Raw genomic sequence first — 25,970 nt, forward strand, 5'->3', positions numbered from 1 at the left:
AGGTGGTGAGGTTATGAAATAGGTTGCCATCAGTTATGTTATTTCCAGTTTCATTTGACTTGCAGCTGATAGTTTGTTTTCCTCTTGTAGTCCTATCTCTCTTCAATAGGCCACATTATTTGCATGCATGGGGATTTGTGGTATTGATCTACCTCAACTATCAATGGATGCGGTGGTTTATCATGTGACTACCCTGTCATGGCTTGCTTTTTGTTGTTGTTGTACCGACTCCAAAAATTGCATGCACCTTTTGCGGAGTCTTTTTGTTCTGCAACAATTGTGAAGTGGCTTGCTTGCATTTTGTTTCTTGTAAACTTTAGGCTAGCTAGTTTCCTATCAAGAATGCTATGCCACACTGATATGCATGCCGTTTGTGATTTGAAGGTATTCAATCCATAGCTGTAAATTAAGAAAAGGTATGTCTTGAAAGGCTGTGAGCAGGTTCTAGTGTAGGAAGCAGCATGTAATTTTAAAGATAAGCGTGGCTGCTTTCTCACTTTTAGATGGTTGGTTAAAAAAAAAGGAAGAAAGAAAGCAACACTTGTAGTATTGATTAATGTTTTTCATATGAAGGAAGAAAGAAACACTTGTAATATTGAATAATGTTTTTCATAGTTAGTGGTTTTGTTTAATCTTGACGAGGTAAATAAGGCATAATTTTAAAATATTGTTGATACATATAATTTGTCTTAATTACCCATCAGTGCTTGTATTTACCAGTTGCTTCAAGGGAGGTCTGTGGGGAGTTTTTTTTGAACAGAAAGAAGTAGTATGGGAATTAAATATGATTTATTGAGGTTGAAGTAAACAGCAGAGCACGTTGACCCACTGGTGAACCAATCAGATGCTCACCATGCTGTTCACCCGGGCATGCTGCATGTACTCACACTTCTCACAGCTGTCCGTAGCAGTCTCCTCTTGAGCAACTGTGTTTCCTTCTTACTATATGACATAGTTGCTGCAGTGCTCTTTCATTTTTTTTTAAATGTGTGCCTTGTCCCATGAGGGGCCCTTTACCAGCATCGTGGACGTACGATGCATAGTCATGTCTCACTCATTGTGTGTAACTTTTATCGGCAGCTGATGTGATGTTGGCTAAGCCCACATTCTTGATAACATTTTCGTTATGTGTCTCTCACTTTTTTGCTTTCTTGAAAGAACTGAGACCTGCGAATGTTTTGTCTCTATTAGGTGAAATGTGCTGTTATATTCCTTATGTTCGCACTTCTTCGAGTATCAGTACTGCTTTACATGTCTCTCCAGTTGCTGTGATTGATTCTTCTCTGCATAAGGGATAGTGATAGAAGTAATCTGTTTATGTAAGGCGATAGATTTAAGATTGAAACAGGACACAGAAGCGGTGTTTGAATGGTGAAACCTTGTTTCTTCTACTAGGTTTGTTAAGACCAAGAATTTGTTTGAATGAAGTAGGAATTTGAATTAGAGCCTGTGCTGTTCAAAGGCATCATGTGCTATGTATATGTAAATTTGCGGTGAGTGTGGTGTACACTTGCAGTTATGATCTTTTGACTGAATTTGTTACTCCAGATGTGGTGTTGCTTATAGAAACCTTGACACTATGACACATGGTGGTAGCTGATGAGTGGGAAATGTTTGTTTCTCAGACAATAAAACATTTGAAAGTATGTTAGCCCACCAGAGCAATCCTATGCCAGGCTAACATGTAGAGAATATAGCACTCCATGTTTTTTATGGGTAATGTGTCATTTTAAAAAAGTGATGTAATTAAGGTTTTTTTTTTTTCTTGTGACTGAGTTGGCATTTTGATACTACACTCAAATCTCTTCATAACAAAGTTGCTTCTTACACAAAATAAGTTTGTTATATCCAAAAATTCTTTATAAAGGTTTATTCCTAACTCTATATCTATTGCAAAACTATTTATCATTTATTTTGTTATAAGTGATCTTTTGTTTTATCCGGGTTCTTTATATCTAGGGTTGAGGGCAGAAACATATGGAGAGGTCTTACAACCGTAAGGTATCCTACTGCTAGGCAGTATTTTTCTTTAGAATTAAGTATGCCTTTATAATGTGCTCAGAGGGATAATGGTGAAGTGCAAGGCAGTGTAAAGATTCGTGCTCATGTCACACTTTATGAGAGCAGTTTTTTTTTCTCATGCAAGCAAGTTCTGCTTGTCTCATTTGATTGTCGTGCTTATGGCAAGGGAGAGGGCAATTTTCCCCTGTAGGGAAAGGTTGAAGGTTGGTCCAAACAGGGGACTGAGTTACTGTGAAGCATGTAATCACCTGTGTATGGGCCCCTTCAAGTTGTGCATGTTAATGCCACATCAGCTAACCACTAGAATTTGTGCTTGCATTGACCTCAAGTTTGTCTATTTGTCTCTCCCTTTCATTCTTTCGACCTTTGTCATCAACAACACATGAGAGCGATTCTTGTCATTGCCAGGCTCTCTCCTCATTACCTGTTTCATCATTGCTGTAGTATCAAAAAAAAATCCTGTATCAAACTTCAACTGAGATTTAGTTGATTGATGAGCGGGGTTTAACGTCCCAGACCACCATATTATTATGAGAGACGCCGCAGTGGAGGGCTTTGGAAATTTCGACCACCTGGTGTTCTTTAACGTGCACCCAAATCTGAGCACACCGGTGTACAGCATTTCCGCCTCCATCGGAAATGCAGCCGCCGCAGCCGGGGTTCGATCCCGCGTCCTGCGGGTCAGCAGCCGAGTACCTTAGCCACTAGACCATCACGGCGGGGCAACTGAGATTTAGACCAGTGCCAGTGGATCAAGTGTGCATTTTTGAAGTAGAGCAAGCTAACCTTTTGTCTACCATACAATGACAGTAGTACTAGACAATGGTGCAAGGCTTTATGCTGCATGCAGACTCTGATAGCAGTCATGTCTTTGCATGCATTTCTTCTCGACAGGGTGATAGTGTGTTGAAACTTCTCATTTAGATGGTTGTGAAAATCAAATCTGTAGACAGGGCCCGCATGAAGAGGTCTACATGATGGTGAATATGTGGAAGCTTGACATTCTCTGTTCCGCAGCATTATGAGGGCATGTTACAATGAAAATAATGAGCCTTTTCAAACATAAAACATTTGCAGTATGTTTTTTGGATGCCTCAACAAATGATACTATTAGGGAGAATGATGTGTGCCTAGTGAAATTTAGAACCGAATCGAAAAAGAAATGATCATCTCGAATCTAATATGAATACGAATCAAATAATGTTTGAATAATTTTTTAATGGTAAGACAACTATTTGTAGGAATGGCCTGGAATTCTAGCACTTTTTTTCGTTTCATATAAATATCCCCACACTTTAATACAGCGACATCGCCATTGTATTTAATTGACAAAATTAAAACATACTACAATTAAAACTGCTGCTTCGGAGAGTTCATGTTTAAGATAGATTTAGCAGTGCGAAAAGACGCAACATTTGTGTTTCGCTTTAAGTGTGTGTGTTTTTCTTAAGTATATTTTTCTTTCTGTGCTGGTAAATCTTATCTTATTCTACCGTTACATAAACTTAGGTATGCTTATACACAGCAGCAACTAGTGCCTTAGAGGTACCTAAGCTTTAGCATGAGTACGGCAGTTACCTCACTATTCTGGGCAGTACTTTGTCACCAGCTTTTTAGGTAGCGTGACGTTCTAAAATAATGTTTCGTGAATCTCACAATAATGATAGTGGATTGAGGATACATTCGATGACACTGAAGTTAAAAGTGAAATATTTTTTCATCCTGTGATGTGTAATGCTTCTCTAGTCTCGTAAAAGCTTGCACTACATGCGTCTTTGCAATTCGCTGATTAAAACAAAAAAAAAAAATATCCTTCGCTCTTCCATCGTGTTGTCCCTTTGGGGTTTTCCTGTTGGGGCTGATTGTTCGAAAAGTATTAGAGAAATATTTGATAAATGGCATATGCACTGTTGGATTCAAGTAATAAATCAAATATAACGCTATTTGACTTACTATATTCAAAGTTTTTAAAATTTTCACACTCCGGGTGCATCGCTTTTTTTTTTTTAATTTTCACACTCCTGGTGCATCGCTTGGCAGTTCCTGCCAAATGGTGGTATGTTTGGTTGTAATTATTCGTTTCCATGTGGATAAATATGGCACTACTTGCACTAAGCACTAGTGCACACTATTGACCCTCACTCTTCTGAGAGGCTAGCCCCACCGCGGTGGTCTTGTGGCTAAAGTACTCGGCTGCTTACTCGCAGGTCGCAAGATCAAATCCTGGCTGCGGCGGCTGCATTTACGATGGAGGCAGAAATGCTGTAGCTCATGTGCTCAGATTTGGGTGCACATTAAAGAACCCCAGGTGGTCGAAATTTTTGGAGCCCTCCACTACGGCGTCTCTCATAATCATACGGTGGTTTTGGGATGTTAAACCCCACATATCAATCAATTCTTAGAGGCTAAATTATATAATTGTTTTATTTCAAGCAAATATGCCTCATACCAATGCATCATTTTGCACATGTCATTTTCTGTAGAAGTTATGGCCTCTGAGGTGCATATTGTAAACCTGGCTTTTCATAACAATAGACTAAGTCAGGAATCCAAGCCCTGTTTAAGACCACAATTCCTGGATAGATGTATCACACATGCCATGTAATGTAAACTTACTTCACTGGGGTGGTAGGATGTTTAACCTCTCACATGGAAAATCTGCAGCATTTGCTTCAGAATTGCTCACAAAAGCTGAACGATTGAGGTGCTTCTCAGAGAGCCACAAAACTACAGGTCTGAGACCTTTTAAGGCCTCAAAAGTACAAGGAACCAACTATTATGCTGTTATAGTATTATTTTCACTGTTGTAAACTGCTATTGTCATAGGACTGAGTACAGAGTCAAAGGAATTACTGATATAGGACTGAGTTCAGAGTCAAAGGAATTGCTGATGTCTGTTGTTATTTATTGCTTTTTTTATTTACAGGATTCGAGCTCAGCAACTTGACCTCAGCCATGCTGCTTGAAAATTCTCGTCTTATTCGTAGCCCATTAAACCAGCAGCAGAGTCGTGTGGCTGCTTGGATCCTCGACTCATCAGCCATTGACCATGGGAACAAAGGTGATTTTTTTCTCCTTTAGTTACATCGCTTAGTTAGTAAAAGCAGCCCTGCCAAAAGTTTGGATGGCTTATTTTTGTATGGCCTAGCTTAAATATTGTTACGGTGCTCATCACGGCGCTCCGCGGCAGCTGCTTACTGATTGAGGAAGGTACTTTCTTTCATGTGTTGTGGATGACATTCTCCGCGCCTGCTCCACTGAGCACAAGCTTACCACCGCTTATCATCCACAGACAAATGGATTGACCGAGCGTCTGAACCGAACGCTGACGCAGATGCTGTCAATTTACGTTTCGCCAGATCACCGTGACTGGGACAAAGCACTCCCCTTTGTCACGTTCGCGCACAATTCTTCACGGCACGACACAGCTAGTTATTCGCCGTTTTATTTGCTATTTGGCCGACATCCAGCATTACCATTTGACACGCTCCTTCCTTCGGCTGCCCCCTTGTCTACTGAGTACGCCAGCGATATCGTTTCTCGAGCCCATGCAGCCCGTCAGCTTGCCCGTGATCGGCTGCACTTGTCGCAAGCGCACCAAAAAGACCGCTATGACAGTCGCCACCAAAGCGTGCACTTCCCGCCGGGGTCTCTGGTACTTCTCTGGACACAAAACCGCCAAGTCGGCTTATCAGAGAAGCTACTATCACACTACCATGGCCCTTACAAAGTGTTACGACAACTTAGTCACGTGAGCTACGAGATCGCACCCCTAAACAATGCCTCTTCGACCCCCTCACTCCAGACAGACGTTGTACACGTTGCCAGACTCAAACCGTATCACCCTCCTCGTTCGTCGCCGCCGTACTAAGCACCGTGACGGCGCTTCCGCCGCAGGGGAGTGACGTTACGGTGCATCATCGAGAGGAGCAAGCGTGGCACTTTGCGAAGATGAAGAAGACACCTGTGTGTTAGCCGCTTGCGCGAGAGGCAACTCAGACATCTTGTTCGGCTGCCGATTCTCGGTGGACGCTGTCCTATAAGCCTAGACCTCGCCCCGTCACAATATTATGTGATTCACCAGTTTACTGTGTTGGGCAGCCATTATACAGGGTATTTTCATAGACAATGGTACTTATAAAAATCCTATGGCAGTAAAGCTCCCATAATTTTTGCCAACGAACTCTACATCAAAGAGAAGTATACTTTACTCCAGCTGAAATGACACTGTTGTGACTAATTAACAAAAGCTTGTCAATTAACTTTCTAATTATTCACTTGGGGGTGGTCATATATATTAGAAAGTTGTAGCGCGTACCAATTTATAGAATACTCATTTTTCCAAAACCACAAAAGTTGTAATTTGAAATTTTTGCCATCAGATTTTGAGGGCGATATTGACACTGACTGTGCCCGATACGCCTGAAATGTGACCACTCTTTTATGTCAGACTGAAACAACGAGTGATTAGGAAGTAATAATATTTGAATAAAGGCATGTCTTGACTTATCTTTTTAGGAAAAGCGGCAATTCATCTCACTTTCGCGAGCTGATCACATTGCCTTCTTGTGTGTTGTTTGACGCTTATCTCTTTCTTCCGAGCTGTGAGTAAGAATAGCTCAATATCAGCTTATTCGTTCTGTGTGAAGCTCAAAACCCTGGAGCAGCCACTGCGGCATTTCTTCTTGCAGACATGCGAAATAGTTTTTCACTCCTGTTAGTAATTTAGGAAGGAACAAACAGGCATGACACTTTCCACCTAAAAGAACAAGCGCCCCATGTGACCGACATACCTCTTCCCGCACAATAAAGGCATTTCGTAAACCACTCCAGTGGCGCACTTCATGAACGGCCGCGCATGATTAGTTTTGCAGCCTTTCAGCTGTGGAGCATGACTTCCATTGATGTGAGGGCACAACTTTGCCAGTATGTTTGGGGCGGCGAACACCAGTAGTACACCATGCAGACTCGCCACCTTGTTTAGGTTGTGTGCAGCCGTATGAATATAAGGTACCACCATCGGTTGTTCTTTATCCTTTCGTGTTTCAGCCGGGCCTTTTTTTTTACCTTCTGCAGAAGGCATTCCGCAACCGAAAACAAAATCGAGCAAGGGACCCAGTACCTTATATTCATAAAGTTATGCACAACCTAAAAAGAGGTGGCGAGTTGGCATGGAGTACCGCTGGTGTTCGCCGCCCCAAACATACTGGCGAAGTTGTGCCCTCTCATCAGTGGAAGTCATGCTCCACAGCTGAAAGGCTGCAAAAACAAGCATGTGCAGCCGTTCACGAAGTGCGCTACTAGAGTGATTTACTACCCCTATCGTGCGGGAAGAGCTATGTTGGCCACATGGGGCGCAGCGTCAATGATCGAGCGAGGGAACATGCTCTCATAGTAAAAAATAAGGACAGTGTACATTGAAGCGCGTATGTCACTCCATGTGGATGCACACTGTGCTTCACGCAAATTAGGATTCTGGGTAAAAGCAAAAGCAAGGTGGCATGGGAAATTTTGGAGCCCTATCAATCACATAAAGAAGCAGGGTATTAATTGTGTTAGTGAAACATCACTCAACCTTTATGAGTCTGAAACATGTTATCTAGAGAGCATGTGCCCATTAGTGTGATTAGGTAAGCGACGGCCCGAGCATATTGCGTATGTGTTGACGAAAACTCGGTTTATAATAGCCTGTTTCCTCAAGGAATAAACACTTGTAAGTGAGCGTCCGTCCTGCTTATGTTTTTTTTTTTTCTGCTGTTTGGTTGTGAATTTGGCGCGAAGTTGACTATTTAATTGTACATTTTTTCTTGCGTTCAATTGAAAGTCAAATCCTGCGACTATTCATAGTTGTTTCCACTTCCTTTAAGCCAAAAAAATGAATTTGCTTGTTTCAATTTAAAAAGAAATCTTGCGCAGGTTAAATGTGTCAAGTATGCACATTTTTCTTTATAATATGGGATATATACTATTTGAATTCGTTTTGAAATTATTCTACCAAATCACTATTTGTTTCAAATTCACTTCGAGCCTAAAATGTACTATTCACAAAATGCACATAATTGTATTGTAGAATGTCAGAAAATTTTAAGGAAAAAAAAAAAAAAAGACCACACTTTTTTAAAGTATAAAAAAAGTGAAGAGAAGGGTACAATGACTAGTTTGACTTTCATTTGACATGGCAAACAGGTGCATGATTCTCGGTGTGTCCACCTTGTGGACTGTTCACTTCGGCTTTCACTGATTGACTGAAGCTCGATGAGCAACACCCCCCTTCCTGTTTTCGGTTTTTCTTTTGAAACATCATTGTAACATCACATCTCTTTCACAACTCTCAACGCAAATAAGAACAATGGAATGCGTTTCATCGCAACGAGTGCTGCCCTAGAGATCCATTCTGGGACGCACATCTTGGAGGTCATGAATAAAGTCTAATCATGTTAGTCTTTGAACTAAGTTTCATGCAGTTGCTAACCTAACATGCTTGGATGGTCAGTACGCATTCCAGAATCTGCATCGTTCTCAAACATCTGAAGACGTTCATATGCAATTTCAGACTTGTCAAGTTTTTAACTGTCTTGTTTCTATACATTTCATCCACTTCTTTTTTTCTCTTTACACTGAAAATGTGCTGGCGATATCGATGTGTCGATGCGGTCAAGAGTGCCATAATGTCTGGTCTCGCCGCTGTTTTGAGTAGTAACAGAAAGTGCTCCGCCAAAGCAAAGAAGACTTGTCCACTAGGTGGACCCATCGAGAATTGTGCGCCTGCAGAGGGTATGGGACAAGAGATATTTAAGCAACTAACCTTTTTGTGGCCCAAAAAGGTGGGGATTTTTTTCCCTATTTATTTTTTCCAGAAGGGTTCCTTGCCTGGTCTCATTTCAAAATCCTCTTGTAGGCTGTAAGTTGTAAGGTGCTGTTTAGGGTGCATCTACATAATTTATTTTATTGTATTTATTTTTTTCAAATTGACTCACTTTTTAAAGAAGCTAGACAAAATTGAATGCCATTGTCATGCTGCCAAGTGGCAAGTTCCACTGCCAACAGCACCACTATTCCCTTTTGCCTTGACTATTGTTTTCAAGTGGCATTCCTTCTCGGTCTTCTTTCATACAAGAGCCGAGGAACTGCATCTTGTTAAATCATCAGCCCCGCATTCTTTTCTTTCTTTCTTCTTTTTCTGCATGGTGCACTGCATATTCGACATTTGATGATTTGCCAAAGTCCCATGTCGTAGTTGTGATGTTTCCAGCAGTGTACCTTATTTAGTGTCGTCTGTGTTCATTTTGACACTTTTGTTGTAAAATAAAGAGGCTCCCTCGAAAGGAAGAGCTTGCAGGCTTCTGTTTGCAGTATCAACCTTTTTGTGCTATATGTTGCTTTTATTGCTAACACAAGAATCGACAAGTTGTTCATGCACCATGCATGCCTATTAAAAATTGAAACATCAGGACTCCCAACATACAATTGCATTAGTTCGTAATTATGCGCTGCATTTGCTTAATTATAATGCCCAAATCTTCGTGGCCTTTTGCCAGGCTTAGGCATTGCAAATACAGTTGGGGTGCGTGGATCACCTAATGGTGATTGCCTGCATACTGCTAATGTGACAACAATGTGTCTCAAAGAAGCAGCTGAAAATTCAAGTAAAAGCCCAAACACTCTTCTCTAAGGAGTGCACTCTGACCATGAGTTGGTGATGGGCCCCCGCTTTGATTTAAGACGAGACGAGAAAAACGCTGTGTTTAGGCACTGGTCAAGCACAGGATTGAGCTTTCACATTGGAAAATAGCCTCACACATGACAACATATCTCCTCATATATATATCATGTTTTACCATTGAAGGGGCCCTGCAACATAAATTAGGCATGTCATTTCCATGGCTTCTGGTATTATGCAATGCATTAATGTCGTACCACAAGATGTCTTGAGCTGTGTTTTTGATGACGCACTAAATGTAGTTCCGTCTTGCTATTCTAGATGCTTCAGTGCTCCAAGAGAAGTTGTTCCACTTGTCCAATCTACTGCAGCTGATTGAAAATAGTCCCAGCACAATGTCTTCAAATTACCTTGAGGTGTGTTTGTCCTTTAATTCTAAAAGAACTGAATCCTCTGTATGTAGTGGTAATTGCTGCTATGAGCTTTAGAAAACTTTGAAGTAAAGATTCTTGCTTGATCTTTTTTTTCTTTGTATGTGATTGTTCTATGACTGTGTATGAAACGACTTGTTGATAGAACATCAATTATGTATAGCGTCTCCATCGAGAATACATATGCACTCTAGAAGAGCGTCTGAAATGTTTACCCATTTACCAGCCATTCCAGTCTGAAAATATTTCGCCAATTTTGAGTGATGCGAAAGAAAAGTGTGCTCGAAAAACGCATCAGATTTTTGTTTTCACCATTGTTTTTGTGCCTTAGTCTTCCAGCAGTATTTATTTAGACTGCTTGAGGCGCCTGACAACATACTGCTGTGGGCGTTTTTCGTTTTTGGGGGAGTACAACAACAGACTGCAAAAAATTAATACATGTTTTGCCAACAGCTGGTCTCTTCCAGGGCTTTCATTGTTAAATGTTTCGCTATTCTTGTTCACTGCAGTGGTGAAGGGTAAGAAATTAAGTCAACTGTGATTTCCACTAGTGTAACTGAAAAAGAACATGCTGCTATAAATACATATAACAGTTAAACCACTTTATGAGAGACATGCACCAAGGAACATTTCTTTTCTGTTGTAGGAGGTGTCTCTTGTACGGCGTTCTTATTTTCTGATCATCCTCTCTTTTGATGCAGGCACACTGGTGTCATTTATATCAATTTGTCCCATATTGTTTCACCCATTTGTCACCCATTTCATCAGTCTCTCTCATAGAGGGTCTCAACTGTAAACAGTGCGATTATACATGAACCGAAATATGCATTTCAAAAGCTGCATACAGGAGCAGTGAGTATTGCTTAGCGCATAAGATTTGCTTCAGTATCACTCTCAAGCTTGACATAAGCCCAGGAATTACAAGAGTGTGGTGTCCTGCTCACCTTTAAATTCTTGCTGCCTAAAGAAAAAAAATAACAAAATTAAAACAAAAGATATTATTAATGTGTGTTATCATTTTCTGGCATTCTCAGATTCCCGAAATGGAGCATGTGGTCGGAGGTCAAAAGAAAGATCGGAAACGGTTCCACCTGAAGCGCATTAGAAGAGGCAAAAAGGACTCTGAGCCAGGTGTGGCAAGCAAAGGGGGCAGCAGCATTGGGAAGCAGCCGCTAAATGTTGAAATAACGGTGTCACAGGATGCAGCTGGGGCTAATGATATTTTTGCCAGTATGGACAACCTCACGGAGGCAAATCGCTCTGAAAAGTCGGTAAGTGGCACCGTGTACATTTTTTTCCATAGCAACTCTGAGTACCCATAATTTTAATGTTGCCATGCTTGTAAATGTCAACATTATTTAACCAGAAGAGGTAGAGCTGTAACAGACGTTATATAGAAAGTGATGCACAGGACAACGCATGGATACTACAGTGGATACAGTTATAATTTGCTTGTTAACACTAGAAATTGCTGTATTCTTCAATTTCAATTCATTTTCCAGTATTTTTATTATTATTATTATTTTGTGGATATTTTCATTGGTGTTTTTCACCCAAGCTGGTAAGCTTGAAGCCTATATTCTCGTGCGACATGAGTTACAAATTTGTTTCGTATTTATCAAGAAAACGCTTTATTTTGAACAGATGAGACCGCCTCATGGTGAAAAAGTTTGATGTACGACACTTGGTGCGCATGCAACAGCATGTGCAATATATTGCACACTGGCACTCATGACAACGAACTTCATATTCAGGGACTACAAAAAACCAACAATGCCTATTAATACCATTCGAAGTTTCAGCTCTTGCCAAAACTTCGTTAAGAAGTTTCATGCTATGTATGGTATAGTAGTAGTTTCGTAGTGCAGGGGTATACAGAAAATTAGAAATGCTGCTTAGATAACAAATATTCTTGTAGAAGAAAATTTGCATCAATAATAACATTTACACACGCAGTAGTGCACACACAACAAAAAGAACAAAAAAAAAGAACTTGCTTTGTAGCTATGTCAACAGCGAACCTGGTTGCAAGCAAGCACAACAAATGAGCGCGCTAGCACGCGCTCGTGCCTCCATACCGGCAACGCCAGCAGCACTCAGTCCTGGTGTGCAATACATTTCACATAAAACAATTCACTGAAGTCGTGGAGAAGCTATGCGCTTGCCTCCTGGGCAACTGTGCTCAAAATGAACTGCACACATTTCTGAATCATTCTACTACAAAATCAAGAACATTTAGCAAAGTGCTAAATACAGTAGACTCGCGATAATTCAAACTCTGATAATTCGAACTTTCGGTTAATTCATACAAAATTCAAAATTTTGGTTGGCTCGCTATGCTTTCAATGTATTTAAAAGCCGCTTAATTCAAACTTCGTCATTCGGTTAATTCGTACTTTCTGCCTGTCCATACCGGAAAATTTCTGCTGATTTGCCGGCAATATTTGAAAATTTGCGTGCTTATGATTATCATAATAGTCTGATATTAAAAAATAAGCGCCTTAAAACTTCAAGGGAAAAGGTTTTGCCACACAATCATTTCTCAGCATTCCGCGCCGCGGTGGAAAAAAAAAACGAAAAACAAAAACGGCCCGGTGGTTACGAAGCTGGCTCGCGGCTTATCTCTGCTTTTCCGGCGTGCCGGTGGCGCCGGCCGACTCCGAAGCACGTGACCTGCCCACAGAATGCGTACAGGTCTGCCCGTCTTTCTTACGTGCTGCGCATTTTTCGATCGACCATGTCACCGCGAGGAAAATATCGGACTCTACCCCTAAAAGAGAAATTGGCCGCTATCCAAGAAGTCGACGCTGGGGTAAAGAAGACCGAAGTGGCACTGAAGTATGGAATAACCAAAAGTACTCTCACAACCATTCTGAAAGCCAAAGACAAGCTGCAGAATAACGCGAGCCGCTTCGCTCCCGATCGGAAAAGGCTTAGGGAAGCTGCGTACCCGGATCTCGAAAACGCCGTGCTTCTTTGGCTCAAGCGCGCACGGAGCTCCAATTTACCGATAAATGGGCCAATCCTACGAGAGAAAGCTGAAGAACTTTCCTTGCGCTTGGGAATTGAAGATTTCAAGTGCAGCGATGGCTGGATTTCTCGGTTCAAGGAACGCCACGGTCTCTCCTTCAAAACAGTGAGTGGTGAAGCAGCAGTGGTCGATGAAGCTGTTTCTTCTGACTGGCGGCAGACTAGACTTCAAAGCCTGCTGCTTGAATACTCCCCGGCTGATGTATATAATGCCGACGAAATGGGGCTGTTTTTTAAGTGCCTGCCCGATCAAACCTTGTGTCGCAAGGGAGAGCGTTGCACTGGCGGAAAGCTGAGCAAAGAACGGTTAACCGTCATGGTTTGCGCCAATATGGACGGAAGTCACAAGCCAGAACTCTTCGTTGTGGGCAAGTCAAAGCGTCCCAGGTGCTTTAAAGGCGTCCGAACACTCCCAGTTGCATATGACGGAAACACGCGAGCCTGGATGACGCAAGCTTTGTTCGAGGGTTGGCTCCGCAAACTGGATGGGCAAATGAAGCGAGCGAAAAGGAAAATTTTGCTCATTGTTGATAACTGCCCTGCGCACGGCGACGTGGAGGGGCTGGAAGCAATTCGCCTTGAATTTCTGCCTCCTAACACTACAGCTGTCCTCCAGCCCCTGGATCAAGGGGTAATCAAATGCTTGAAGCTTAATTACCGGAAAACACTGCTAAAGAGAATGCTGATATGTATGGACAATTCCATGCCTTACAGTGTCACACTACTCTCATCGTTGGGCATGCTCGCCGATGCATGGAATGCTGTCACATCAGCAACAATAAGGAACTGCTTCGAGCATGCCTTCCGCATACCTGGCTGCAGCATTGCCACTTCATCTGACTGCTTGCAGACTGAGGGCGACGATGAAAGCCAAGTGCTGTCTGCTCTAAAAGCGCACAACATAGCTGCCGACCTCGACAGTTATGCAGCTACTGATGATAACCTGTACGTGTGCAGGGAGGACACACTCGATGACTTGGTGGCAGAGGTGCTGCCAGCACAACACAGCAGTGAAAGTGAAGAAGAACCGGAAGTGGAAAATGTGACAACTGCACAGGCTTTCCAGTACATTGCTAAAGTGAGAAAATTTCTGACAACAACAGAAAACTCTCAGAATCAACTGGCAGCACTTACTGGCATCGAGAGCTTTGTGCTAAATGCGCATGTGGCAAATAAGCAGTTGACCATCCATGACTTTTTTAAAAGGTCTAGTCAGCAGTAGATAGTCAATAAACTTGTTGACCATACATGCACCGCTCTCTGTTTTTGTGTAGTTAGGATCTAGAGATGCTTAAAAGTGTGAATATAGATGTCTGATCATAATTTGTGCTGTCACCTTACCCAGAGTCGCATATATGAGAACTTCTGATAATTCAAACAGCCTGATAATTCAAACAAAATCCAGGGGTCCCTTCGAGTTTGAATTAATGAGAGTCGACTGTATAGGGCAACTTATTTCTTTGCATTGAATAGAAGTTGCTCGATGGAATGAACACTATCTTCGAACATGCTCGTCAGGCTTTTTGCTTGGCTGATTTGTATCATTCTTGGTCAGATGGCAACACATGGCTTTGCAATAGATTGTACAAGAAGGCTTTGCAGATGCAGCAGTTGCTGCCCAGCACCGATGCTAAGAACTATGCAATACCATATTTACTCGCAGAATTTCGGAATTTTTTTTCGCAATTTCGGCACTCCAAGAAAAGGGCGCGCAAATTACACTGGGATTTCCCAAAAGCATACGCAATAATGTGAAATAGTCCTAACGTGTGCACTACATACATAAAAAAATTGAAGAAGATAAGTTGGAGTAGAAACAAAGTGTACTTGTTTATGTAACAGAGTTAGCTCGCACTTCAAAAATAGAGAACCGGTTACACATAATCCTGTCTGAATCACTGATCAAGATGTTCGATTTGGGAATCATTGTCGCAGCCGCTGTCACCACCCTCCCTAAGCACATTGTCCTCGGTTCCGTCAAGCGCATTCAAATGCCCCATTTCCTGGATATCTTCCCGGCAATGCTAGGAGAACTTAGGTCCCACAAAACTGCGATACCAGAGGACCCAGGAGTTCGCACATTATTGAAAAGGCCTTCTTCAACAGCAGGAAACTTGTATTAGCAAGCGCGCCTCTTCTGCTTTCTGCCATACCGATCACATCGATCGTCATAGGTTGAAGAACACGCTGCAGTGCTTGGCGGGGGCACAGTTTTTGTTTTCTTCGGCAATCTTTATAACAGCGGGCTTGAATTTTGCCGTATATATTATTATTGTAGCCTATCGCTAGGGAGTAGTAAATCCGCAACGGACAGATGGGGAAACTGACAAAGTTCCGAAATCAACCAAGAGATGTTTCAGCATAGACGCAGAGAACGAGGGGAACAGTTGGCGCAACATGGGGGACAGGCGCTCGCATGCCTCCGATGCCTAAAGTTGTAGGTGCCCTGACGCGACCGTGCATTTTCACGATCGTAGAAATGATACAGTGCCTAGCATACTTCAAGTGTGATTACCCCCAAACGGCGTGTATGGGAACCCTTGAGGCCGCTTGGCGATGCATCCTCTTGGTGGCGCGCTTTCTTGCATACACATCAGGCCGCCACAAGAAATGCATGTTTGCATACTTGACTGCGCATGTCGTTCTGGCTTTTCGTGTTTTTTTTTTTCATTTAAATTATATCTTGAGGAGTGACGTTGACCCAACGACAGAGTCACTGTTTTGTGCTCGGTTGCAAGAGCGGGTATAAATCATGCAAATAAAAAGAGAACAAACTTAATAAAGTGTCCCTGTTGGGGTCAAAGGTGGCGGGCCGGGAGATGGGCCCCTCCATAACCCCTTTCCTCAAAAAAGCTGTTTTCCTTCATTGTGCCCAAGAAAGTGGATGTGTTTCAACAGTGGCAGCGCAACATTCCAAGAGCAGACTAGACACCTGAGCTTGCCTCCCAAATATTTAAGCAACGCATCGTGAAAGCAATCCCGTCACAGAACTGATGATTGAATTCAAACAAGAAACAAAATATGGTGAGTTGCCGCTTGAGTAAAGGCACAGGATAGTGAAGTCCACGATCGAACTGGCTACAAATACCTAGGAATTTAGCATTCCACATCACCTTGTGTAAGCGTTTGACCTGCTTCAAACCTTTCTTATTGATTTTCTCTGAGCTTACATTTTTAGTATTTTTTCGTACGCAAACAGTGATGACCATTTTGCTAGTAAATATTTTTCGTTAAACTAAATATGTGGGTGTCCAACGAACCTCGGTACGCCTATTCGTGCCACAAGATTTATTATGGCAGCCTGTTATACAAAGGTGCCCCTAGTGCTGGTGCATATATTTTTGGTTATCTAATCACTGTTTTTATTATTCATCGGATCTCTCTTTTTTTATTCATTGCTCAGGCCAAAGCTTATTTCGTGTCCCTACACTAAATTATTTGCTCTTCTTATTGGGTAGTACTTACTGAAAGAGAATAAAACTTTTATTAGATTTTTGTGAGTGTAAGGCTCTCTTTTATTAAAATGTGTGACGGTGAAAAAATTTACAAAAAAAAAAGATTGAGGTTCATATTGATCACATGGGCCTGAAAAGATGTGCCTTATAGTATGTAGTCCAGAAAACTTAGGTTCCTAGCATTTTTATTAATTTTTGTTCGACACTTGTCCTCATGCCTTAAACAGAGTGCAGTACATTTCTGAAAAAAAAAAAAAATAGTTCAGACTGCAGCTTTGGAATCAATTCGATGTTTCATGGTCGATCATTTGTGTAATAAATGCTTTAATAGAAGATGCTTGATTTGGGATCACAGATGGGAAACAGCTAATTCAAATAAACATACAAACAAAACCTGCTATTGGAGTTCGAACGGAATTAGCCACATGCTACGCAAGCCGTGGTTTTTAAAAAGACACGACATCACGAAGCGGTTGGTAGCAAATAAAAAGTAACTCCATTAAAAAAACCTTCATGAAAATTTAGTTAACATTGCCAAGACACACATAGCTGGCAAATCGAGATACTATATACGTGCACAAGTCGCAGAAAAAGCACAGCGAAATTTCAACGCACGTCGCTACAGTTGGCGATTCGCATCACGAAGAGCAGGCAACTAAAGGGGAGCGGATGTGTAAGCAGGTGTCAGCGCCCCCTGGATCTCTTTTTTCGGTGCATTGCGGAGCGGCTTCAGAGCCGGCGGCGCGGTCTGCACACTTCCCTATTTCTACACACTCTAGAGATGAGGAGATAAATGGAGGCAAACATTTGAGCAGTTTGACTTTAGAGCAGTTCTGGTGGTCCTTAGATGAAGGGTCTTCGCACTTGCCTGACTGTGCTAACCTACTCGGCAAGGCGCGCGCCCAGCACGCCCATCCAAAGCATCTAAAGGTTCAAAGTCTCTTCGTTCATGCGCTGGCAAACTGGCCCGGGTGGGTTGGGGAGCGCACAATATGCCAGTAAATGTTTTTAATAAAGCTGTCAAAATATTAGAGGTGCCCAAATGATGCGAGTAACGGTATATTGCACGGTGGAACTCACGAGGATATATATAGCTCAAAAAACAGAATGGAAATCATCAAACGATTGTAAAAATGGATGTGTAGGATCCTCTGTTCATAGTTCTAGATGTAAGTTCTAATTCTGCCATTTTTTTCCCTCCAATTCCAGGATGGGTCTGCCATGCTATCGATTCGGGACATGGGCTATCTAAGTTGTTCACACCCTTCATTGGCATCTGATGGGACACTAGTTGGCTCTGTGTCTGACAGCAATACGTACTGCTCGTACGACACTACAGGTGTCTTTAAGCATATGGAGCAGTTTCTTTCTCTTGCTAAGGAAGGTGCGTACTTGACCCCTTTCATGACAAAAAGTGAACCATACAATTTAACAGCTGTGTTTTGTTTTTTCTTTGTGTGTGTGCACACGTAGTGCATTCGGGCCTGCGAACCATGCTGCGGAGTCTACAAACTGAAAGAGAGCGCTTCAAGCAACACTTGGAGTCTGAGAGTGCTGCAAGCTGTGGCAGCAACGCTGCATTGATTGCAAATCTCAAGAACGCACTGACGCAGGTGGGCCCTGTTCCTTTCTTTTCTCTGTGCATTACATTGACGTTGGTTATATATTGCAGAATATTTTGTTCCAGGCAGTTCAGCAGAACTATGACCTCCGAGCCTGCCTAAAGAAGATTCACGAAGAGACAGATCCGTCGACTTTCCCAGCAGCTGATGGGTCGGCAGCAGAAAGCTTTGATGAGCCAACGGTGAGCTTACGTAAATCGCTTGCAATGGGACATGACATCATTACAGCCTTTATACAACTTCTGTCAGAAGCTTGGAGCTTGCTTGTTATGTCCCCCAAGTCACTACTTAGCTGACTGTGTGAAAATTTGAAAACAATAGCACAGAAAACGGGGCTTGTTGATTGTACTAAATGATTAATAAACCGTGCAAAAAACCACAGGACACCCAGAAACGGAATGCAAGAAGGTATTTTACTGCTTAAGGCAGGGATCTCAAACATACGCCCTGTCGACCTTTCACTAGCGGCTTGCGATGTCACAAGGAATAAATTTTTGTGACTCGTAAATGTTAACCACATTATTTTCTCGCTTATTCTTATTAATTATACTCCGTTCGGGAGCTTCAGGCACAGGACCGGTCTCTAGCATTTTTTTCCTTGGGCACCCCATGCGTTCACTGGGTTTTTAAATATCACCATAAGACAGAAACTATATTTTTTAATTAAGATAATATGCAGATATAATCTATTCCACATCTTTCTCGGCAGATATGTCAAATTCTCTACAGATATGACCAACTTGTTAGATATGAAAAAGCATTCTTTCACATGTCTACATTAGGTGACATCTTGTTACAGTACTCCTCTCATCCCTCCATCCGCTCCGACTTTCTTCAATGTCTCGGCCCTTGTCGAACTTCAATTTCGGGAATGGCGCCCGCTAGCAGATATGAGTTTGAGAACCCTGGTTTATGAAGTGAGGGAGACGCTTACTTTTTTTAAATTCAGGGTATGTTTATATTGCTTGTCCACTTTTAGAGTAATGTTATTTCAACTGTGTGAGTGGTTCATGGTTCATACCGAAAAAAGCTGACAGTGGTATCTTGCTTTTAGTATACTCTTCACACTGCCACTTGGAAGAAGAAACAAAACAAAATACTCGAAATGTCATAGTTTTGCTTGCTGTAGGAAGTTTGGCCGATTAAATAACTTGAGGGCCGAGGAATCTTGTGGAAATAAGTATCATGATCAACCACATGCTTCGGTGTGAATGTTCTGCTAGTCCGTTGATCAGAACCCTTGGCAGAAAAACTTGACATTAACTGACCTTGCCCATGTCTCACCTCAGCTTGTGCATCAACCTGTGCAGCAGTCCGTGTCACACGAGAGCTCATCTGCACTGTCAACATCGGAGTTCTTTGATGCAGCTGAAAAGTTGTCACTGAGCAGTTCTTCCTCAGAAGAAGAGGAGGAAGGCAGCTTTTGCAGTGAGGTGTCTGATGATGGCACTGAATATGCACCCGGTGCTGAAGGCAACCTCACAGATCGTCCGCCACTGTCTCAAGGGCGCCGCTCGAAGCTGCCAGCTCCCAAACCTGATGCGGGGGACACAAGCTTGTGGAACTTACTGTGTAAAAACATTGGCAAGGACTTGTCCAAAGTGAGCATGCCGGTGACCATCAACGAGCCCCTGAACATGTTACAAGTAAGTCATAAAAAACAGTCATTATTAGCGAAATTACTTAGAAACAGTTAGTATAAAGTGAAATGCAAACAGGTAAAAATAACTTAGTGGTGTGTATTCCTTGGCATTGATTTTTGCTCACTGAAAGAGCAAGTGCAAGGACTGAAAAAAAAAAAAAAAAGTGCAGACTCAGCACTGTGTCCATGTCATTCTTTTCTGGCCTTGTGCATATAATGTGCTAAAAAAAATGAAAGAGGATAACTAGACTGGAGGATTCTTTATCATGCGGCATTTGTACTTGTAGCCCCGTGTCCGAGAATGCTGAGTTATACCAGTACTACTTAGGAACTGACAGACAAGGAAGCCAAGGAAAGTATAGGGGATGTTGTTTGTACTAATTTATTATGTAAACGTAAGGAACGGAAAGAGGCTGATAAGATAAGCTGCTGCTGGCAGAAACCAAACCTGCGTGCTTCAAGTAACGGTTTGACGATTTACCAGCAGAGCTACTGCAGTGGTCATTTCCCCCTCCTTTTTATAGGATATATATGCGAATTTAAACCTGAGAGTGTTAGCACGATCGCCTGATTCTGCCCGACTGGCTGCCTTAGGGAGTATGCTAAGGAGTATGGGTAAGCTGCCAGCTTGTGAATAGATCATGTGCTTCGTGACGCCAGTAGGCACCAAAAGAGTGTTTCACACACTCTCTGTCGTGGCTACTAGCGGCGCTAACACTCCCAGGTTGAAATGCGCTTGGTATATGCCTTATAAAGTGGACGGGGGGGAGGACCGTCACTAGCTCAGTTGGTCGAGCATTCGAGACGTTATTCAAAGCTCACAGGTTCGGCCTCTGCGAGCGGCAAGTTACATGTTCTGAGTGCATAGGCATTCTAGTCTACTGTCATACGTCTGCAGTCCAATTAATGGCACTAGTGCATTTGTGTGGGGCAATTGATAAGTTGTTAACATGCCAGTTTTAGAAGATGAGCCGGTTGGAATACAAGCAAATATTTCTCTAGCTCATAGAACATGATTCTTTTTGAAAGGTTTTTAGTAATAGCTGTAATGTGTCAGCAGAGTGCTCTGCCCCACCGTTAATAATCGTTCATGCATTAATAGATGTGCCAATGCTCTTCCATGTTTCTTTTGGCTCTGCATCTTCCCCAAAATATGTAGCATTGTATGCATTGGTGCACATTTTGTATTTCTTAAAATTTTTACACTGCACAGGATTTGTAGTAAAACAGCTTTTAATTGGTGTGACATCTGGCTTTAACTTGTCAAAATAATTGTAAAAAATAATTGATTACCTCCTTTCAAGTTACTAGTTACTAACCATGTAAATAAATTGTTGTCGTTCTTACGAGCGCTTCATCTGATTTGTCAGACGATGGGTCCTAGGATGGGGGCCCGTTACCAGAATGAGACCCCCGGGGCCCGGAATCGCAACAACTGGAGAAAAGTGTTCCCCACTGTGGCATGTACGATTGTAGTTTAAAAAACAATTAGTGTTTTAAATGTCTAGCTGTGCGGTGGTGTTCGGTGTGTCTCATCGAAACACACAAAGATGGCTGCTTTTGTATATTCGACATTGTTAACGACTTGTGACCATGTGCAGTTACATGTACTGTGTGAAATGTATATGCTGCTTGCATTGCGTGTTGCAGACACTTGGTAGGTCACCACTTTCAAAAAGGCATTAAAAAAAAAAGAAAGACTTTGTAGGTTTTAACGTTCTCAAGCAGTCTGTCTTTTCACAAAAAAATTTAATAGAAAGATTTATATATAGTTATCGTAAGTCATTCGAAAGTAATGACCATTTTTCGGAAACTGAAAGTTTTGATGTGCAAAACACCTGCCATCTCATCGTAAATGTCTCTTCATATACATATTAGATAACACTAGGTTGTCTATGCAGGTATATATTGAAGCGTGTGGGACCTGATTTTATACCACTTGTTTTAAAATTTTCACTACACGGCTGTGGCACTTTATTGTGTAGGTTGGGCGTGCTTTTGCTTACCTGTCAGAGTTTTTTTTTCATAGGTCAGTAGAAGCTCTTAGGTTTGTTCTGGCTTTTGAAAAAGAAATTCATAGTACTCTATGAAATATGGCAAAATATAGAACAAAAAAGAAGTATCAATGCAAGTTACGAAATCAATATATCAAGCATGGACCCGCTGTGCTGCACTCGAATGAGAGTCGGCTCGTGACGCAAAATAAGGTAGAAAAAAACAAAAAAAAATCCTGCTCAGCTTGTTTAAAAGAAGACTGTGCAGCTTCAAAGGAAGTCTCAAGCTATGAACCTGATGAATTTCAGACATATTCAATGTTTCGTTATTGCGTGGGCATTTTATTGAAATCATTAAAGACATTTTTCTCAAAACATTACTTTTTGCATTCTACAGTTATGCAAACAGTGATAACTTTTCTTCTAACAAATATATTCGCGTAATACTTGACGTGCTGTTTCTTTGTTGGTGGAACTGCGCATTGAAGCACTACTATTCAAAACGAGCTGTAAGCTTTTGTATTATGGCCACTTGTCCAAAACAAACGTGGGGAACATCAGCTTTATCAATGTTTTTATTATAACACACCTTAGCTTAGATGTGTAGCGATGGTGGAGGTTAGATGCACAGGATATTTTCCTTTCTACATACCTTCTAAGTCATTCTGGCGGGGTGTCTACCAACCTGAAAAACCTGGAAAAGTCAGGGAACTGGTATTTTTTTGGAAAAGTCTGGTAATTCCTAAAAACCCTGGGCAGGTCATGGAAACTGACAACAGTCTGTGCGACCGTCACAAAAATAAGCATTGCCATTGATCAGAGCTTAAAAAGTTGCACCTTCGGCTGCAACTACAGTGAACTGCCAGAAGAGGCGTGAAAAAAAAAAAAGGGGGGGGGGGGCAGTGCTTTTGCTTTTTAGTGTAAATGCAAAGGATACACCGACCAAAAGAACACAAAGTTTACTGACATTTCGGCATCTAATACAGGAGCCTTGTTTACAATAAAAGCCATAAGAAATTCTCAGATAAGTACGTCTAAGTACATGACTTAAGCAGTGAGAGTACGTTGTTGGAAGCATCCCATCACTCCTGCTCAGCATATATACAGTCGTCTGTATGTACAGGAATTTTAGGTGCAGGCATGATGCAAGCTTCTTTTCTTTGGCCAGAACACATGCGCTTGACCAGTCAATTCGGTGGCCAGTAAATTCCACGTGTTCAGCGAGGGCGTTCGAGGCCACATGTCGTTTTGCGATTAGTGTTCCATAGATGACTCTTTTCTTGAAATCACCAGTTTCACTGATGTACTGGTTGTCACAATCGTGGCAGCCCATGGCTTAAAGACGACCAGGAAAATTTCTGCTCGGTAACTTGTCCTTCACATAGACTAAAGCATTCCTTAGCTTCCATGTTGGTACATGCACTATTTTGATGTCTGTTGCTTCTACATATCACACAGCATATCTGACTTTTGAACCACTATATTACTCACATCTGTAAATTTGTGCATGTTTGTCTTTGCCACCGTTTTAGCTCTTCTTGAAGGCCTTCTGGGTAGGCTAGAACTGCCATCAGCAGAGGCTTGCCGGGCTATGTCATGCTTTTTATTATAATTACTGTTATTATTAATGCTGATGCAACGGTGAACTTTCTCAGCTACCCACTTATTGCTGGTTGCTCGTGTTTCAAGGGTAGCATCAGGTAACTTCAGCTAAATTTCCCATATCAGTTTCTTGAGATTGCTTTATTAAATCTGTGATAATTATTTAGTACCATGTCCATGAAAGAGAATGTAAAGGTAACACGCTTGCATTCGGGATTCATCGATGAAATCGAGGAAGTTGTTGCGACTTCACAGATTCCTTCTTTCCATCGCATACTATTCAACTGTCAGCACTTTGAATGCTATGCCCAGCTTTCATTGCAGGCGTCTGAGAACTTTTGTTGCACTCCAAGTGTCAGAGCTCGGAGAACTGATACACCGTCATGCATATGCTCATCGAGAAAAAAAAAAAAAGAAATGGCAAAAAAATTTACACTACGGCTCCGTTCTTGAAACAGTTTCGCTAGTCATTGTTAAGACGAGGACGAGGTACACAGAATATGTGACTAGTAGTTAGTATTCTTTTTTGCAAAGGGGCGTGCAAATTAGGTGGGGATGCAGGTCAATAACAAATACAGCAATCCAGGTCGCATCAGATATAATCCAATCCACATCCTAATAGTAAAGTCAGTAAATACAGCAGTCCAGGTCAATCTAATCTAATGCAATCCAATCCACGTGCTGGGTGGCGTAGGCTGCAGCCATCAACTAGAATATACTCCAGTGGTGGAACCGGCTGGGCTCCTGCATCCTCCTTTTACGTGGATGCCTCAAGATGGCAACGCTTCTACATTTCTTTGCAGCTTTGGCTGCGTTGTTGCACTATCGCGGGCTCCTTCAAGCTTTCATCTGCAGTCAATTTTAACTTGTGTGCTTGCTTCCTGGTTCTTTCGAACATCAAACAGCCAACTTGCTCACTACCTGTCTTGGTTTTATTTTGACCAGATATACATGTTTTTTTCATATTTACTACGCTTACTCCGAACGTTCTGAGCATGTGCGGTAAATATGTTTATTCATTATATGTGAACACCTGATATTTTTTTTGCCACAGAATTTTCCAAGCAGACGTGATGGTCATGGAACTTGCTTTCAATCATCATGGACAACCTGGAAAAGTCAGGGAATTTGGAAAAATCAAATTGGTAGACACCCGACATTGGAATTGCGCTAACCATTTTCTAGTTCTGACTGTTGGTGGGACATGCATACTATCTTGGTGCATTTTTATTTTTATAAATTTTATTTTTCTCATATTTGACAATTTTATCCTTTTAAAGTTCCAGTTAACCTAAGCTCTACAAGCCAAAATCATAAATGAACCCCTTAGGCTACAACTAAGTGTAAAATTTTTGCTTGAAGGTGGTGACGTAGGTTATTAAGGTGCCAAGGAGCAGGCTGTGCTGTCTACACCTTTTTTGTAATATTTATTATAACGGTTGTCACGTAAAATGTGGGAAGACACATTCTGTGGACAAACGGTGGAGTTGTGAGTATCTCGGCCAAATTTTCTAGTCATGTGCATTTTGTAGTTATGTGTCAGATGAACCAGAAGTCGTTAACCTGTAATGTGTTGTGCAAATATAATTGCAGTACCAGTAGGTGCCAGACTGTAAGATCAGTACAATTGTTATGGCTCATTGTCATACTGATCATTGCATGCACCAGTGTTACATGTATAATCTGTCACGTTTATTGCTTGTGATTAAATTTGGTGCAGAAAATGTTATGTATTATTGTTTTTGTGTTCTTTCATTTTTTCTAGAGACTTTGTGAAGAACTGGAATACAGTGACCTGTTAGATAAAGCTGCCGCAACTGAAGACCATTTTGAACGAATGGTGAGACTATTGCTTGACTGCATGAACGTCCTGGGATACATGGATAGTTTGTCCAATAGTAATACACTTGTTTTAATACTTCATCTGATAATGCTGCTTGATATAATGTAGGTTAATAATGCATGTGTTGCACATTTTTGCCATGCGAGAAAAAAAAATTTCAGCCCCGGAAAGTTATTATTCACGAGAGCAATTTTAGTTATGTTGTCTTTGTTGACTTCTTAGCCTCATGCTCCCCATGAACACTTATTATAAGAATAGACATTGTTTCCAGAAACAAGAATTACCGTATGTAGAATATCCTTTATGGATATTCTACATACGGCTGTATGTTTTCTATAAAGACGCACCCCTCACCGCTGTCATGTTTTATCATGGCTGAGAAATGAAATGAAAGAAAGGTAGATACTAACTAGATTTAAGGCTGGATAAAGTAATAGTATTTGCAAGCAAGTGCTGTCATTTTCAGATTAAGGAGCTGAAAATACACTGTCCAAATTCATTTTTGGAGAGTAGTAAAAATTTACACTGCCTTGTTAAGTAACTGTGTGTTGCAGCATTTCTAGTAGTGGAGTGTATTTCATAGGTTTGAAAATTCAAAGAATGCTCAAGTTTGTTAGTCATTAATTTTGGTCACAAGATTACCAAGTGGTTTTCTTTTGCCACATCTTT

General features: G+C 41.6%; 1 protein-coding gene across 7 annotated transcripts in view; it reads left to right on the forward strand.

The window, feature by feature from the left end:
- LOC119176065 (oxysterol-binding protein-related protein 6) overlaps window positions 1-25,970 on the forward strand; it is a 172,712-nt gene that overhangs the window by 120,492 nt on the left and 26,250 nt on the right. For 6 of the 7 annotated variants that reach the window (XM_075876688.1, XM_037427179.2, XM_037427180.2 and 3 more), the window contains exons 7-14: window positions 4,949-5,083; window positions 10,004-10,098; window positions 11,148-11,384; window positions 17,808-17,982; window positions 18,072-18,211; window positions 18,286-18,402; window positions 19,510-19,866; window positions 25,224-25,298. In XM_075876688.1, coding sequence (XP_075732803.1) covers window positions 4,949-5,083; window positions 10,004-10,098; window positions 11,148-11,384; window positions 17,808-17,982; window positions 18,072-18,211; window positions 18,286-18,402; window positions 19,510-19,866; window positions 25,224-25,298 — 1,331 coding nt within the window. The remainder of the gene's footprint in view (window positions 1-4,948; window positions 5,084-10,003; window positions 10,099-11,147; window positions 11,385-17,807; window positions 17,983-18,071; window positions 18,212-18,285; window positions 18,403-19,509; window positions 19,867-25,223; window positions 25,299-25,970) is intronic. The other variant, XM_075876690.1, reaches the window with a different exon arrangement.

The sequence above is a fragment of the Rhipicephalus microplus genome, chromosome X, assembly GCF_043290135.1.
Source record: "Rhipicephalus microplus isolate Deutch F79 chromosome X, USDA_Rmic, whole genome shotgun sequence".
Classification (NCBI taxonomy): Eukaryota; Metazoa; Arthropoda; class Arachnida; order Ixodida; family Ixodidae; genus Rhipicephalus; species Rhipicephalus microplus.